The sequence below is a fragment of the Saccostrea echinata genome, unplaced genomic scaffold, assembly GCF_033153115.1.
Source record: "Saccostrea echinata isolate AGI-Se365-2 ecotype Australia unplaced genomic scaffold, CSIRO_AGI_Sech_v1 ptg000051l, whole genome shotgun sequence".
NCBI classification, from domain to species: Eukaryota; Metazoa; Mollusca; class Bivalvia; order Ostreida; family Ostreidae; genus Saccostrea; species Saccostrea echinata.
Window position 1 is genome coordinate 8392605 of NW_026889800.1, and position 18922 is coordinate 8411526.

At 32.7% G+C, this 18922-nt stretch overlaps 1 protein-coding gene across 1 annotated transcript; it reads left to right on the top strand.

Annotated features, from left to right (window-relative positions):
- Positions 1-2109: 2109 nt before the first annotated feature.
- On the top strand, positions 2110-17987 carry LOC133203617 (uncharacterized). The gene is made up of 3 exons (XM_061339389.1): positions 2110-2554; positions 7199-7281; positions 17002-17987. The coding sequence occupies exons 1-3, from the start codon at positions 2491-2493 to the stop codon at positions 17404-17406; spliced, it is 552 nt and encodes a 183-aa protein (XP_061195373.1). The 5' UTR covers positions 2110-2490; the 3' UTR covers positions 17407-17987.
- The last annotated feature ends 935 nt before the right edge of the window (positions 17988-18922 follow it).

Sequence of the window (18922 nt, forward strand, 5' to 3'; positions counted from 1 at the left end):
TGTAAAGATTTCATTTATAGTTTCTGGACGATATCTTAATTAAAGATTCTTTAGGTTTTGCAATGGGATTTTTATATCATAAATGAAAACACTACGACCTCAAGAAGACCCTATTAATTTTGAGGCCAAAAGGACAAAAGTCAGAGTTAAAAATTCATATAATACAGAACATGGTTTCCAGGTGATAACTTTACAATGAAATTTTTCATCAGCTTCCTGTGACTTAAAAAGAGTCCAATGATATTATCGATTTTGAGGTCAAAGGTCAAGGTAAGAAATTCATATACTGCATAAAATGGTTTCCAGATGAAACTTTAGTTCTCTTTGAGTTATTGCATATCATAACTCCCTATCTCTTTTGAGGTCAAAGGTCAAGGTCAAAATATTCATGTATTGCATAAAGTTGTTTCGATATGATAATTTTGGTTCTTCTTGATTTTTTGCAATGGAGGATGATATGTCATCTCCATATGACTCAAAGAAGACCCTAATTGATTTTGAGGTCAAAAGATCAAAGCCAGAAATTACTGATCCCAAGAGACAATCCTGGCTTTGTCAGACATAATAGCCGTCTATTACATTCATATCACCCTATGCTTATAGTGCACGTATGTGAAGGAGAACATGAAGGTGTTCTAATCGGAATTTGAGAAATACATTCCCTCATGAACTTTACATTAATGCACTATTCTTTTAGTGAAATATAACTGAATGTTTATAAGTTCAATACCAAAATCAGACTGGGACCAAAATAATTATTTATTTATTAAAAAATAATAATGTAATAATAATTTAATATAATAATAATAATTATTTATTCAGGTCTGGTCAAGAGGAGGGTAAGAGGAGAGAGGGTACGTGTACTAGGATCATTCCAAACTTGGGCTTACTTTAAATATTATTCTCAGTAAACTGACTGGCAAGCAATACCCTCTCCATACAAAAAGTCAAGGTGTACATAATACCCTCTCCATACAAGAAGTCAAGGTGTACATAATACCCTCTCCATACAAGAAGTCAAGGTGTACATATACAATGAACTAAATAAATGTATATATTACAATACGGGTAAACACACACACACCCTCCTCCCCCCCCCCCTCTCAGGTCCAGATCAAAATAAGCATAAATGAGCATAAAAATTAAAAGTATTTAAATAACATATTCAAAAAGAATATCTATTGGCCTTATATAAGCACTTATTTAATTCAGCAATGAACATAATACATTGCTTGTATGGTCGGTGTATTTTTGGCACACTGGTAATAACTTGACACTTTCAGTAGTCAGACAGTACTGATCTATTGAAAATGTCTCAATATTTATTTGAATTTCAGGCACAGAATTTGTGGGATTTCGCACCCCTGTACGTAATACAGCGCCCCAGAAAACAAAAGTGACATTAGATAATTGTTTTCATGTGCTTAAACTATAAAAGTTGTCAGCTTTGCGTCAATATATCACAGAAAACTTGCATCAATTTACGTCAAAAACAAAACAAAACGGTTTGATTATATATACTCGGTGAAAATAGAATTAGCACGTTTACTCCCCACTCGACAAAGTTTTGTATAACGTACAAAATCTTCAGTAATTGAAATTGGCACCATACATATTAATGTGCCACGGAGGATTATCCAGAGTGGAATATTTTTAAAAATAATAACTTCTCCCTGATATGATCCATGGTCAGAATCACTTAGTGGAGATTTCAGTAATATTTGATATTTCTCATGGGGGATGCCTAATAGAATATAATCTAAAGCATCCTGCTCCTATAAAAAGCTGCCTAATTTCCCTTTTAATCGCATGTTTCATTGAAAAGGAATTTTTCAAAACAGGAAGAGACAGCCGTGAGAGGGAATCTGTTTATTTTCTCTCTCTCATTTTGCGTCACGGCTGCTAATCAAAGCGTAACAATAGGCAAAATATATCTCACCCATCCAAAAGTTAAAAGTAACCCCTTTTCTCCCCCAGAGAATCAGAATAATTATTGGCACATTTTCATCTGGGCCCGGCGGGAATGATAACTATAATTAGCTAGATCTCCTTTCTTTGACAGCTGATGAGAGATGCGTCAACTTGCATTGTTGTCTTATTTCTCCGAGACTTCAACATCATCTCGATGTTTTGGCGGTCTGAGATGCATCTCCGTCTATCGGCTGCTGCACGCGCTAACGCGCGCTTTTTGCAAGTCAATAAACGTATAAATATGACAAGGCAACGTTCTTCGCAGCATTTTAACTGAACCCTATTGTTGTGGCAACAGGACGATATCGGTAATCTATATAAAGGAGTTTTTACTCAAACTTTTTTCATTCAGTGCTTGTATAACAACCGAGATAAACTGCAAACCAATATTTGGAGAGGTTCCTTTATTTTTACTTTTGAAAAACCTTTCACTAGGAAAGTGTAATGTTGAAGTGGTTTAACTATCAGTAGATAGTTAATTTTTTTTTAAGAAGAAATTTCGGGGAATTATTTCTGAAAATGTTTTCAGTGATAGCTTCATCTGCTCGGGTATCGTCTCCGTCTCCATCATGCAACAAATCAGGCAAGTGTTGTGTGTAAATTAATGTCCACCAATTGTTATTTATTCAACTAAATCCATTTATATTCATTACTTTCAATGTTTGATGTTTTCAACAATTATAATATACTTAATGTAATTTGATATGTTAGATAATTTTTGATTGATTTAACGTTAACATGGTAAAAGTTGCAGGTACCTCATTGCAATATATCCCACTGTACTCGAAATAAAACATATCATAGAGGCTGTCACATCTGTTTCATATTTGGATGTTTTACTGACTATAGACGATAAGGGCCAACTAACATCTAAATTGTATGACAAACGAGATGACTTCATCAACTTTCCTTATTTATGTTGTAATATTCTGCTATCACCTGCATGTGGTGTTTACGTCTCCCAACTTATTCAACACTCAAGAGCATGCTTTGAGTACGATGAATTTTTATATCGAGGCAGACTGCTGACAGATAAGTTGATGTTACAGGGATTTCAACAATCTCATTTAAAGTCATCGTTTTGTTAATTCTATGGTCGTTATAATGACCTGTTAGCAACTATAACCTATCATTGGGTCGTTTTTTGGCTGACGTGTTTCATAACAATTGTTAGGTTTTTGTTTTATATACTCAATTTGACTACGGAATATTCCGTCTACCTGATCAAAACATAAGGCTCAAGGGAGGTGTGACCGGTCAATAGGGGATGCTTATTTTTCCTAGGCACCTGATTCCACCTCTGGGACTTTCAGGGTCTTTGTTTTATGCCCTGTTCACCGATTTGTATTGTTTGTAGATTTAAAAAAAATTGGTCACCGTTATCTTCAGCTTTTTCATTTATCACATTAACTGTACAATTACTATACAGAAACATTTATCACATTAACTGTACAATTACTATACAGAAATATCTCTTAGCCTCTACTTTGGAATCATTGCTTAAAAAGTCACCATGTCTGCATTAGTTAACTGCAATAAATATTTCTTGAATTTAAAAAAAAAATCAGATGTGACATTTTACTTTTTAAAGTTTTTATACGAATGACTTTTAAAAAGCGACAAATATAATGAATATTGCTTTTGCCATTTACAATGCTTTACATTTTCGTGTGAAATTTTTTATGCACACATAGGTCAACAAATTTTCTTCAGATGATAATTTCTGAAATGTCTAGTGTACTTTCTGAAATCTTAAATGTTTTTTTTTTCTTGCTGATTTGATTATTAAAATGCCACTACTTATATGATATGTCATATTACCCCATTATGTCGTCACCATGTGTATGTCAGGTCACCATTTGTATGTCAACAACAACAAGGAGACATCCAAAACCTTGTCCGTATCCAAATTTCAACAACACTGTGACATTTCTGTTAAATAATTCTTATAAAAAATAGGAGCTGCAACCAGATCGAACTAGCAAGATGTAGCTTAATTGTCAATACTCAGGATGATTACGTTTATGCTAACAGTTTATTTATACTGTTTTGCTTCATATTAACGTGCATCCTAATTATGTTTTCATACAGTCTTTGCAAAAATGGTTTTTTTTTTACCTTACCGCGATCATTAAAGCTTTAGGATATACACACAAACTAGTAATTATCCTGCAAGTCTAGATCGTAAATTTTGAGAAAATGATGGACAGATATAGATTTGTCTTCTTTTGTTTTGTTTGTTTTTATTTTGGTTGTGTGTGTATGTGTGTGTTTTTAAATTTTTAAAAAATATTTTAATTTATGAACATTAATTAATGAACATCATTACCGCAGACAAAACGCTAGTATGGAATTCAGTGGTCTAAACCACTCTTTCTTTAGTGTAGTCTATTGATACCAAATTCTTCCTTGATATTTAATCTTCTCACCTATTCATCCTGTCCAGAAAACTAGGAATATAGACTTAAGTATTTTGCCCCTCGACACAAATACATTGCACGTCATAAATACATTGCACCTTGACATAAATAAATTGCACCTTGACATAAATACATTGCACACTGACATAAATACATTGAACGTCGACATTGTTAATTGAATTTTGACATGATTACATAAATACATTGCACGTAGACATACATTTGTAATAATTTTGTATGTTGACATTAACACGTTTTGTTTTTCATAATACTTCGAACTTCGCCATGAATACGTTGCTTGTTGTACATTCACTTAATTCACCTATCGATTTAAGTAAGCACCACATCAACTTGATCTGAATGTTAGTTCAACGTCAGTAAAGACTTCACTATTTGGAACCGATAAAAACGATTTAAATATTAGCAGCGCTTGCGTAATTTTGTGTTCCAATCTTGCCCTTCTCTTTTTCTTTACGGAAATAGATAATTTAGTGTTAACAAAAACATGTATCATAAGAAACATGTATATGAATTATCCATTCAATGAATATTTTAGAATCAGCAAGTCAATTTCTAGTGTTAACAAAAACATGTATCATAAGAAACATGTATATGAATTATCCATTCAATGAATATTTTAGAATCAGCAAGTCAATTTCTACTGAAAATTTGACCAGCATTTTCAATATTAAATGAGGGATATACTTTTAAGAACTCAATAAATGCAAAAATATCATAAAATCTGAAAAAATAATGATATAAGGTAACACAATTGTGTCACTGTATTTGACATCTGAATGTATGGTGACATATTTCTGTCCTTTGTATGCAACTATTCATAAACAAGTTGCATGAACTCTTCATTACGTTGTACATGTAGGTTTCATTATTTGGAGTTTGATATAGCCAGTGGAAATGATAATTTCTTTATTATCATAATTCGTAGAAATATAAGTTGCATATAGAAGAAACAATAATTTTCACTTGTTTCAACTATGCTGGAAATATTGAAACATAGGCTTGTTGTAAATTTTGAATTTACTAGAGGGAGGTTGATGCAAAAGAACAAGGTTCACTTAGAGCCTTTTTTGGCCCTGTGAATTTCAGAAAAACTGAAACTGCTTGGTTTTAGTTGACAGTGCATTAAATATCATTTAGACCTTTGATGACTGCGTATCTGTCAAAAATGACGTAATCTTCTGGCTAGCCAATGCATTGTGACGTCATGAAATGGGTCATTTTCCTCATATCCTGAAAAATTCTACAAAACGGCCAATTCTTCAAGCTACTTTTCGATATTTAATACAAAGCACAACCTCTCATCTAAAATATGCAACTATTAAATAATAGAACTATTTCTGAGGATTACAAAACGTGTTTTATTTTTTTTTTAGATCAGAGGGTGCGCTCATATTATTTCTCTTCTGTGAAAGTACTCAAATATACTTGTTTTCCTTAAAATTCAAGAACATTGCAATTCCATGAAGCCTGTTTTCCAAGACCTTGGTTTTAAGGAGAAATTTTTTAATAGGAAATGAAAGCACTAACTCTCTACTTTATCTTGATGTTTAAAATGGAACATAAAGTGTTAGCCAATAAATTGGTATATCTACAGGGCCATTTTATGCATAAAGTGAACCTAGCTCTTTAAAACATGATATTTTGCAAATCTAGATAACGCGCCAACGCATTCATTCAATTTGTCATGTAACGCATTCATTCAATTTGTCATGTAACTGCATTTATTAAACTGCAAATGCAAACTGGTTAGAAGAAAAAGAAATATGATAAAAAAAATTTTAAAATGAAAGAATTAGAACATTTCTTAATTTTTTTCATTTTCCATGCTATGGATTACAAATTAAGGTGTATTCACAAAATTTCATAACGAGCAAACGTACTCATTCAATTTGAAGCATAACTAGAAACGCAAACATAATCATTTCATACTACGTTATCTTGGATAACAGGAAAAGAGGAGATCGACAGGGATTTAGAGAGAAAGAATATTAATTTGCAAATAACACCCTTTATCTCTAACACGTGCATTAATTGTGTTTCAATTCTTTTGCAATATGTTTAAATCTTGAGTTTCACAGAGCTACCTTTGTTTTGATGTTAAGCCCGATTTGCTATCTGTTTATGTTTATTTAGAATACCGAGTTTCACTATATATGTGGATATAGCTAGTCTATTGCTGCTATACTGATTTGCTATCTGTGTGTATTAGAGTAGTGAATTTTACTGTATAAGTGGTTAGCTAGTCTATTGCTGCTATACTGATTTGCTGTCTGGTTATATTAGAGTATTACTTTACTTTACTAGTAGATAGCTAGTCTATTGGCGCTATACTGATTTGATACCTGTGTATATAAGTGTATTGAATTTCACTATATAAGTGGATATCTAGTCTATTGCTGCTATACTGATTTGCTATCTGTGTATATAAGCGTATTGAATTTCACTTTATAAGTGGATAGCTAGTCTTTTGCTGCTATGCCTGATTTGCTATACTAGTAGATAGCTAGTCTATTGCTACTATACTGATTTGCTATCTGTGTATATTAGATTGTTGAGTTTCACTGTGTAAGTGGATTGTTAGTCACCGCTGCTATACCTGATTTGCTGTCTGGTTATATTAGAGTGTTTAGAGTGATTTGCTGTCTATATTAGAGTAGTGAGTTTCACTAGCTAGTCTACCGCTGCTATACTGATTTGCTATCTGTGTATATAAGTGTATTGAATTTCCCTTTATAAGTGGTTAGCTAGTCTACAGCTGCTATACTGATTTGCTGTTTATTTTACAGGACATCACCACCAGACCCATCAGATGAACACAGAGATGGAGCATAGTTGTGAGGTTAGCACTGCCAAGAACATTCAGGATAAGGTCGGTGTTTCTCCTCCATTATATTGCTATAATGTTGGTACTTGTAGTGTAAGCTAGCATGATTTCAAATATTCTTGCTTCTCAAGTGCTGTTAATTTTTTTTTTCAAGAATTTCCTCTAGTTTTGAAATTCTGCCTAGAAATACATATTTCCCCGCCATAATCCCAGATACAATTCATTTCCAACTGAAGCAAGTGTCTGAATATTGAGTTCACAAAGCTTAGAACATGAAAAAAACTTAAATGTACTCACCATAAATGTGGGTTAGTGATGCTGTTCCATGTTCTCTAGTTTCTCAATTCTTTGGTTGTCAAAGGCCACGCAAACTTTGGGTCTTTTGACAATTAAAAACAAGGGTCTCGAGTTGTTGGAAAGGTGGTAGCTAACTAGCTGAGAAGGGTATACTTTGTAACAAGCAAAATTAATCAATACAACGAGAATTACAAGTTTGGTACATGTACATACAATTTATTTCAAACTATTGCCTTTTACTCGTGTTAAATCTTTTATGTAACATAAACGTTAACTTTGTATTAGACAACTCACAATTTTAGGGTGGTACTTGTTTACATCCTTTATAGAAATTGACTGCACACGATAATGACAGTTGATTTCATTAGCTTCTTAACATCAGATAAATGGGTTCAAAACACGCTGCATTAACTGCTATCAACTATTTTCGTCGTCAATACAAGTAACATTTTCAATATCAGTTTTTGTTACTCGAGTACTAAACAAGAAAGCTGACTCTAAATCTTTATTTTGATCTCTTCCAGTAATATGTATCAATGCAAATGCAAAATTTTCAACTTCTCATTAAAACTTAGAAGGCCTACTTAATTAGTGTGTCACTGAACATGTATCTGCTCGGTTAGGCTGTTCTTAATTTGACCCACTTGTCTCAAACAACGTAACTTGCATGTTGAAGAAATTATCCAAATATTATACTTCATCAATTTTCATACTTGCCCAGTGATTATCTATACAGCTGAAAATTCATTTTAATCAAGCATGTTTTTGTGAACAAATTAAATACACATTTTTGAAATAAATGTATTGCTTCTAAACAAAGACTCAAACATAAGATATGGTGACTTTTGCAAAATTTTTAATACTAGTAGTTTTTGCATGATTTATATTTTACCTTCTAATATTTAGTTGCTCCTTTTTACAATTATATCATCCTTAAGGCGACTATGTATGCTTTGAAATTTTTTATAGAACATACTTGGAATGGAGTACCATTCTTTCTAGGGCGTTTTCCAAACATCGTTTTTAGAGGTTCGCATGTTCGACCGATTGTCTCTTTAAATTGACCAAAAATGTGTTTATAATTGGTTTTTATGTGGTTTTGTTTTCCGAAAATTAAAGCGTAGAAACGTACTTCATTAAGTTTGAAGAATTGCTAAGAAGGAGATATCTAAAGAAATTAGTATCATGTGTGCTTGTTTAGTATTTCCCAGAAAACGATTTTTAGTTATTAGCATTGAAATTTAAAATTGACTATGCGCTTTGTATTAAATAATGCACCGTTTCATCTCAAAAATTAATCACGAGTTTTTTTTCTCAAAAACATAATGTAGTTGGTACACTTCCATGGCCAGGTAACCGTCTTGATTAAAATCCAACTGAAAACATTTGGAGTTGAATAAAGGAGAACATTTTCAAATTATGGTTACGACTTAAAAGTTATGTGGGAGTGACTCTAAAGAGAATGGTGCTCAATGCAGAAAAAAATTCTTAAAAACTTAATTCATAGCATGCCTAGTAAAAATAAAACCGTTGTTCGTGCAAAAAAAGAGCAACTAAATAAGAAAAAGTAAAGAATCAGCTGTCATTTATATACCAAAAATCCCATACTGTTGCATAATTCATGATATTTTGTGCTTTCCTCTTAGATTTGCTAAGTAGTAATACATGTCTTTCCAAAATGTGGATTTAATTCTTTCACAAAAGCATGTCAGGTTAGAAAGTTTTTGACATCTACATTTGACCCTTTGATGACAAATGCAATATTTACTTACGAAATCAATTCTGTTTAATTCTAAATTCTTAGAGCAACCAATATTTTAACACATTACTTTGAAAAGATCATTGGCTTTGACTCGTAAACAAGACCTTTAAAAATATTCCAGCATCTAGAAAAAAAAAATGTTAAAGCACCTTGACATTTCATCATCTGACCCTCTCTGCATCGTTCGAAATGAATTCATTGCACCAAAACTATTTTTTGTGTTTTAATATCCTAATCTTCATATACAACATGACTTCTCGGGTGACTTCGGCATTAGGTGACATAAAACTCCAGGGCTTTCCTGTCCCTTTAGGGCAAATATTCTGGACTTTCACCCTCGAAGCCATGTGATATATGTATAATAACCGCTAGATGGTACTGTAAAGACCCAGCTATATTTGTAATTATTGGCGCTATTGGATACCACAGTATCCTAGACATGAATCAGACTTTTGCCGACATGTGGGAAATCTATAGTGATGTTATTGGTAACCACTGTGTCCTAGACAGGAATCAGACTGTTGCCGACATGTGAGAAGTCTTTAATGATGAAGGCCTAAAATACCACTGGAACTTGTTCTCCTGGACAACCACCAAGGAAAAACCTTTGTAAATGATTAGAAAATGCACTGAAATGTTTCTGTGGAACACGAAAGATACAGTACCGACAAAAGAAGCCAACCTCTCAGGAAAAAATAAAAAGTCCTAAAATTGTTCTTTGCGTCTTAAAAAAATAAACTGATGATCATGCAGAAATGATGTTGTTAAAAGCTTTGTGCCTCAGCGTACCCGGTTGATTTAAATTATGCTCATCATCAGTGTTTTTAATCTGTTCAATTTTGGCTTTTACATGTAGTCTGATTTGGCGAAATCTCTAGCCCAGAAAATACTAGTACCTCCTATTTTACCCCGTCTTCGCCCTAAGGTGACTATACCTTAAGACGGGGACCATCAGATCCTGTATTTTTCATAAATTTGTTTGAACCCTCCAAAATCTCAAGGATTCTTTCCAGTTCCTTCCATTTCTTCCTTCACTCTCTCTCTTAATCTATCACTATAGCATGTTCAGCGTTAACTGCAATTATTCAGTAGAACAATAAGAAGCAGAATTATACCATTTTATTTATCACAATGACTTAATGCTACTTAGAATCCTTTGTTGTTCTCACTAATTTAAGTTAGTTAATGGTTAATTCTTAAAGAGTGCTATGAATAACCAGATATGTAATAATCCCTCCGAATCATATTCCTGGAAACTTCGATATTTTAAAAGAACAGCGTCCATATGACAGTTGTTCAAAATGTCAACCGTTGCTATGAAAGTATATCAGAACACCAAAATGTTTCTTGTGTGTCACTGCAAGATTGTACAAATTTTCACACCAATCTCATTATATTATATTTATCATTTTGCACAAAGATGTCGACGACAATGACTTAATTTGCACTTTTCTAAAGTATAAGGATCGGGAAAACTGTGAAAAAATATCTATTTGCAGATTTTGTATTGTTTGTAGATTTTTCCAGATCTACCAATGTTCATTATCCCCACCTTTTCCGTTGCTTTTTAAAAAAAACTGTTGAAGTTCCTATGTTCTCCTTTGCATAAAATATGCAATAAAACGATATACGGTTAGCATAAACAGCCTTTAATGAAAATAAGTTCTATGCTACACGGAAACCTGAAAACGACCATCTTCCCGACCCGTCACTTTTGTATGATCCTTGACCAGGTGATGGTGACACAACCATTACCACATCGGCTTCATTTAAGGTTAGAATTGCGAATCCTGTTGCCATTTCTTCTTCATATTGCTGTTCAGTGTCTACATATATGGACCCACGGTACTGGCCATTCTGAAGGAGATGTACTGAAACTTCACCGTATTGTCCAGTTTCTCCATCTAGGTGTTCCCCTGCAGCAAATGCTGTCCAAGAAAATGCGTAGATTCCCTGGCTCGGCGCGGTAAAGGCCCCAGAATGATTATTGTAGGCGTTGCCATGGTTAGTAACGACTGTATCGAAGATGTACACGTGACCATTCCCAACATGTCCAAAGTTTTTGGAGATGTACGCATAGAAAGCAACAGCATTATTACTCTGAGGCAGCGGCAGCAAGAGACGTTTGGATAAATCTTCTGTAAAGTTTATAAAAAAAGATTGTAATGTTTATTATCTTTGAAAGTAAACATTTAAATAGTCTTCCTGTTTAAGACAAATTTCTTTGCCAAAAATCCAGTAAAATATAAGATTTATTTATCGTCTTTCGAAATGTACCTTTGTTATTAAAACTAACCTCTAAAGACCATTGTTGAATACAATTTTCTAACGTTGTGATGAATGATACATGGCATAATTCAGTTGTTATAAAAGCCTTTCACATGTATATTACTTATGAATACTGATTCTTAATCCTAGTATATATATATATGATATAAATGTTATCTTCATCCGATGACAATAGGACAACATGCATCACTTCAAAACTGACTGAGTTAATACTAGTATCCAATGATACTGTTATTAATTCGGTTTACTGAAACTTTTACATGCATAGTATTTAAAACGAGGACTACCTTGAGATCTTCGAATTTCTTTGTTTTTCTCTTGTATTGCACTATTTTCTATACTTTCTGTCTGCTGATTGACTCCCTTCTCAGATTTGCAGAGCTGGTTCATCTCGTTTATAATTTTCTTCAATGTATGAATTTCTTCACTGTGTCTTTGTAATTCTCGATTTTGGCGTTCAATCACGTGGTCCCTCTGTTGTATAATCTTTTCTTGCTTCTGCACGATTCGCAGAACCTCATCCATCTTTCGCTCAATTTCCCGCCTCCATGTTTCATCAACGTCTGCTTTCGTTTCAACTAGAAACAACAATATGATAATTGTCACGACAGAGTTGAACGGTGTCATCGTGGATTTTCAAATAAACAATGTTGAATTGGAAAGATAAGAGAACTCGATTTGTGACCTATGATTATCTTCAGACATAAATAGCAGGAAAGGGAGCAAACATTTCTCGGACAGTGAAAATGCATAAAATTCAGGTGAATGCTTGTGGAATACCGTTAAATAAAAATGATCAGAATGCATCCATTCAAAACTGAGTATTCAAAATATGCATTTATTACTTAACGACGTATATAATCATAATGAAGTTGATATGTCAGTTGATGGTTCTTATGATTATACGAATGCCAAACACAAGCTATTGATCGAAGTTTATAGATTTTTTGACAACCTATTACATTTTTATAGTATAAAGACATGGTCCAAAACAAATATCAAGAAAGTACTAAGCAGGCCAATTTCAAAAAAAATAATCATGATTGAAACTATATTAAATATTAAAATAAATAATAAAAAATAAAATATTAAACTGAATATGAATTTAAAATGTATTCCAATTGCTCCAGTTCATCTGCAGGGAATTCTTGCTCTAAGCCTAATTTGCTTGAATAATTTTTGTTTTATAACTTATTTTCCAAAGGCTTTAAATGCTTTTTAAGATCAGACCTGTCCTAAAGACTAAACGATCAATGAAAAAGAACCACTTTTGGCAAGAGCTGGTGTACTGCTATTTCATATAGAAATAAATCTTCACCATTAAGAAATATTTATAATCGTTGATATTAAGGACAATAAAACAATCGCTAGAAAGTATGTCTGCTCTCTCATGTTATTTGTTAGAATTTTCAAATCATGTTAGTCTTCATCACTATCGTTTTCCAAGAGAGATCCTCTGAAGTATTAAACATTATAGTATTTTAGCACCAGGAAATCCACCAATAGTAGTCCCATGTCAATTCTGTCTTTAAAACAATTAACAGTGGCTAGAGCGATTTAATAATACATGTCAATACATACCAAGGAGGGATTGTTGAACAATACATCATGACGGCGTGTTGTATTTAGAGGGCTTTGTGTTTCTATTGATCAAGTGTTCAAACACAAATTTGAATACCTTATTAATGAAGGTTCAATCTTTAATCGCTATTTACATTTTCAAATATTTAAATTTTGGTATTTATAGACATATCAATTTTGTTTTATAGACATGTCAAAAACCTATTTGTCGAGGGCATAAATTAAAAGGACAAAATAAAGCCTTAGCGGAATTAGTCTGGTTCTTACATCATAAATTCTGAGAAGAGATTTCGGCTTCACATGATCTGAACAACTGACCGATGTGAACACGTGACTGATCTGAACACATGACTAATCTGAACACATGATTGATTTGAGCACGTGACTGATCAAGTTCATTTCCAACTTTGTTCTCAATCCCTCATATGTATCGCATTTCAAAAGATTTAACATATAATTTTGTAATGGCTATAAATCTTCTCACTAAGGACTGATAAAAACATAAAAATAATATTATTCTCCGTAATATGAGAAGACACTGTTTACTGAAACCCCTATCAACACAAGTTCTCAACGATGTTTTATTTTCAGACAGAGCATTGTGTATTAGATGTTACGACGCACATAAGATCGGAAGACGGACGGCTTAATTCTTTATACTATCCAAAAATAGTAGACAATAAAATAATGATATTGTTAGTGTCCTTGGGAGTAAACAATGCTCCTGAATTTATTCATCAAATTAGATCGATTTGTGTCTTTCAATGAAATCTGGGGATAATGAACAGTGGTCCAATGAAAAAATACAAATTATGAGTAGAGCAGTCAAGGGCCTCTGAAAGCATCAGAGGTGGGATCGGGTGCTATGGAAGATTAAACATCCCCTATCGACCGATCGCATCCACCGTTTGCTCTTCGTCATGATCGTGTAAAACGGAAAAATCCGTAGTCAAATTCAATATAAAAAATGGATCAACAATTAATATGAAAGACGTCATTCAACCTAACAAAGATTGTATTTGAAAACAAGGTCATTATGTCAACCATAGAATTTGCGAAATATTGACTTAAAACAAGTCCTGTATGTGCCCTTGTATTATCAAGTTATTTGCCAGTAACCTGTCTCGTTTTACAAATAATTCGTAAGAAGTATGTGCTCATGCGTATCGAGTTAACTGGAAGACATAAACCCTAAATACGGTTTATAATGGAATATTACTACATAAAATTGAGGAAAGTTAGGGAAGACTAGAAAAGTTGAAATCACGTTTATCGTAAAGTTTAGTTGTCAGTTTGCCATCAATGTCTTTCTCAAGTAAAATACCCATATATGAAGTAGTTATTTCAGTAGTTATGTGGTGTCTTTTATTTTGAGTTCAATAGTATACATCGAACCAACATAAACTTGAAAATAAATGTTAATAAAACCTCATTGATATATCTAAATGTCGAATTGAAGGTCACGTCAAGAGACTTTTTTTCATGCAGAAGTTTTTGAAAAAAAATCCTGCTTCTGAAGACTTTAAAACAGTCTGTTAATAATAGAGAGCAATTTGTAACCATGGGAATTCAAACAAAACCGAGTTTCAAAAACTTCATAGGTAATCAATGAGGAACTCCAACATCTTATTCTTTCAATTTCAGAGTACTTGTGTAAAATCAGAATGGTTTTTTTTTTACAAAATAAATTTTTAGATGACCAATAAAAAAAAGAGAGGAAAATTGTAAGTAACATTCTTATTAAAAAGCAGTTATCTATTACCTGGGTATGTCAAAAAGCTTGGTCTTAAATTCATAGTGGGGAATTGTTGCAATAAGTGTTGAAACGTAATACGTTTTGATACTATTGATTTTGGTAAAATTTGGTGATTTCAAATTTTGAGGAATTTTGGAATCCGATAGAGGTATGCAATTCAAAATCGATTTGGTTGATAGGAATATTGAAAGTATTTGAAACTGATTATTGATTTTAAGGAACCTCTTCTTTAGAAATGGCACTATGAGTATAATTGAGATTACCGCTTGTAGAATTTTAATAATGAGCCTCACAAACAAAGACTGTGCTATTCACGTAATATTATTGACATTTTACTAGATAGGTATAATATGCTTTGTGGCATGATTAAAAAGATTTCTTTAAAGTTGCTAAAAAGGGTTTTCTGATATTTCTTCTAGTGTGTGTGTATATACATGAAAGATTCTTTGAATGACTTTCAATAAGTTTTATCGAAAGAAACGAAAATCTTATACATTGCATTCCTCTTATATATTAGATAAACCATATTTTACCCAAAGCCATATGCTAGGGTATGAACAACATAAACTAATTCACTAAGAATGATGAAAGAAGTTTAAGTGTACCGATGTACTTTTATTTGTTTTCAATCATTCAAATTCTGCTTCTATAGACATCCTTAGTTAGCTCATCCCATTTCATCTTATCTGTAGTTTCCATGCGCTCGAGTTCTATTTATTCAAGTAGTATATGTAACAATTCTTAAATATATTCAGAGAAGGATTTTGATATGTTTCAGATAATCTTCTAAAGTTTTACTCTCAATTTTAGATTTAGATGTACCTCAGGGATATACCTCTGTCGAATTAAATGTAAAAAGATTACATTTCTTGACATAAATACATAATACGAGAGTAGATGAAGAACTCCTGATTTGAGTTAGTTTAATTTATAGGCAGATTGCATCTGCTCTCCTTTTGTGAGTAACGATGGAAACACGAACCATTTTACATTTTTTCCGATGTTTGTTTTTTATGTACCTTGAAATCAGAAGCAAGATAAATCACTCATTAGTAGAAGTTAATTAGTCAAAGAAACTGAGATTGAAATGGGTGTACGAGCATAATATACCTCAGGTGAGTCACCAGGTGACTCGAAGAAAAACTGAATATCGGTAAATCGAAAAAAGAAACAAGGTCATGAAAATGAGTTTTGTTGAGACCAAATTAATCTCACGTCATGAGGTAAGGTCTCATTTGTGAAATATGAACTCATAGCACTGATAAAGATGAAGTTAATGTTTCACATTTAATCAATCGTCTGCTGAGAACGTGAGACGGCAAGCAAAGAAGCAGACGATAGCGAGGGCAATCATTTCCTCCATCTTACATTGTCTTAAGTTATTACCTGCCAATACTTGTCATCCATCATTTAAAATTGAAAAATCGATAAAAGTTTGTTTTTGAAATTAGTGAGATATCACGCATATTTTATCGATGTGACGTATGCGCAGCCAAGGAAGCAAATCGGTTTCCGTTCTGGCCTAATTTCAGAAGAGGAAAAAAAAATGACATGTTCGCAGCAAATATTTCAATACATGTTCGTGGCATTTTTTGCTTAGAATATTCCTTACGAAATAAAAAAAATAATACTACATGTATTTTAGAATGATGTAGTAATTACGTTTGATTGTCCTAACAGATAATAACAACTCATTGTATTGTTTAGAGTAACATAATATATAGTTTTTTCTTTAACCCCTTTGTGTAAAATATTTCATTAGCATATTTTAATTCAATCAATAATCAATACCATGTGAAATTGCAAGAGCTTTTTCGCTATGATGCCATCGTATCAATTTTGACATTATTCAAAGATCTTATACATCAACGATGTCACTGTCCAACGACTTGAACATATATGAGTTTTGTGTATTGTTTTCTGTTCGCAATAGATTTTTGCAGCAATGTTCAAATTTTGGTCCCAAAGCCCTATCGTGCCTACTTATCTAGCCAAATTGAATTAAAATCAGCTGTTTTAAGATTTTTTGTATCTTTTTATTTTAAACGTTATAACTATGACCTATTTTTTTGTATTATAGGAAAGGGAGACATTCTTGTCATATGGAATCTTCAATATGGTAGCAGGAAAAAGGACTGCAGAATTGCTTCATAAACAACATAAACATGAACAACATCGTCAATCTCATTCGGATGTATGTGGATTCACGGATTTATTTCACCATGTCAAACAATCAAACGAATCCACTCCCAACCCTTCTCCAAAAGCACGACATCAACGTCCAACGCATGCGCACACCATTGATCTGTCAGAGCATGTGAATGCCTACAAGTCACATGGTCACCATCAGAAAAGTTCCAAATGTGATCTCTCCAAGCCCCAAGACGTGCAAAAACACAAGAAATCCGAGGACCTTCAATCAAGTAGTTCAATGGATTCCATCTTGTATAAATCCGCTGTGAGCTGTCATAAGCCGCTTAAGTGATCTTTGATCAGTTGTTTATTTGGAACACTGCAGAGACAGGTGTTGGAGCTTCAAAACAATGTGCTTTACCGATATATTAATGTTGTTTAAAGGATCAGAAAAAAAGATTTTCCAGTACATTGTACTCGTGGTTGCTTTACAGATCCACTTCTTGCACATGACGTCTGCAATCCCTCCTTTAAAGCAGAAGTACAAAAGGACTTGGAACTCCAGAAAACATTGAACGAAGTTACAATAACTTAAAGAATCATATCATTGTGTATACCATCTCTCTTGTTTGTGAATACTAGTATATATTTCTACTTTTATGCTGAAATCATATAAATATCATTTAGTATATAATTTTTTTTATCATAATTTCATTATCTTTCTTAACCATTCATTCCCCAAGACGGCTAAATTTCAACATAAATGCTCTTCATATAAGCTTTAAGCTTTAAAAATGAATTGTAAGTAAATTATGTAATGAAAAATTGTCCATCACATTTTTCATCTATTGTGGCCAGTGCGAATAAAAAAAAGTTATAAATATTGTAAATCATTGTAAATTTGCATTAACAAAAAATGTCTTTGTAATATGTGATGCTTTGTTTTCATTTACTAAATGAGTTAATTTGCTAAATTTGCTAATGAAACCTACATATGAAAAATATATTTCACAAAATTTAAGTTGGTTGCTGAAATATTCAAATTATTTGAAAAGTTCAAGCAGTAATGTTCTTAATTATGGTCAAATACAGAATTTTTTAAAGATGAAATATGGAGATAACGAACAGTAATCAAGCTCAAAAGTCCATTGAAACAATACAAATCGGGAGAAGAGCAAACACGGACCTCTAAAAAAATCAGCGGTGGGATCACGTGCCATGGGGAGTAAGCATCCCCTGCCGATCAGTCACACTCACCGTGTGTTCATTGTCATGATTGGGCGAACCGAAAAATCAGTAGACAGTGTAATAATAACGGCCCGACAATTAGTATGAAAAACGTCAGTCAACATTCGACGTAATAATAGATTGTATTTGCTGACAAAGTCATTGTATCGACCATAGAAATTACGAAATGTTGACTTAAGTCTATGGCTACATTTCACTTAGCAGGTCAATTTAAAGAGATCATTTTAGTGAAACTAACTATGATAAAAAAAGAGTCAGTCCCAAAATTTGAAGAAGATTATATAGTAATATGAAATGAGAAAGTAAAATACATATTGAAAATAAGATACAAAATTTCTTCTAATACGTCTGACTGTGACCTATAAATAAGTCATTTAAAAAAAGAAGTAGGTTTAAAAATTGCATATATATATCAAGCTGAAAAAGATATTTAAGAAATGAATTTGATTTTTGAAGATCCATGAGGACATGAACAACGACGTTTCAGGTCGGCATATTTCATGAAGCGCGTTACGCAGCACTGTTAAGGCGTACTTCAAAGAAATCAACAGAATATAAACGTGCATAAATACATATCTTTTTAGACTGAATTTATTTTTGTAAAGGTACTATATTATCTT

What these genes read in the sequence shown, in the direction of transcription:
- LOC133203617 (XM_061339389.1), top strand. Translation starts at nt 2,491, where the DNA reads ATGTTTTCAGTGATAGCTTCATCTGCTCGGGTATCGTCTCCGTCTCCA. An exon ending in TCCATCATGCAACAAATCAG is followed by an intron (nt 2,555 to 7,198) that starts GCAAGTGTTGTG and finishes TTTATTTTACAG; the next exon opens with GACATCACCACCAGACCCAT. An exon ending in CCAAGAACATTCAGGATAAG is followed by an intron (nt 7,282 to 17,001) that starts GTCGGTGTTTCT and finishes TTTGTATTATAG; the next exon opens with GAAAGGGAGACATTCTTGTC.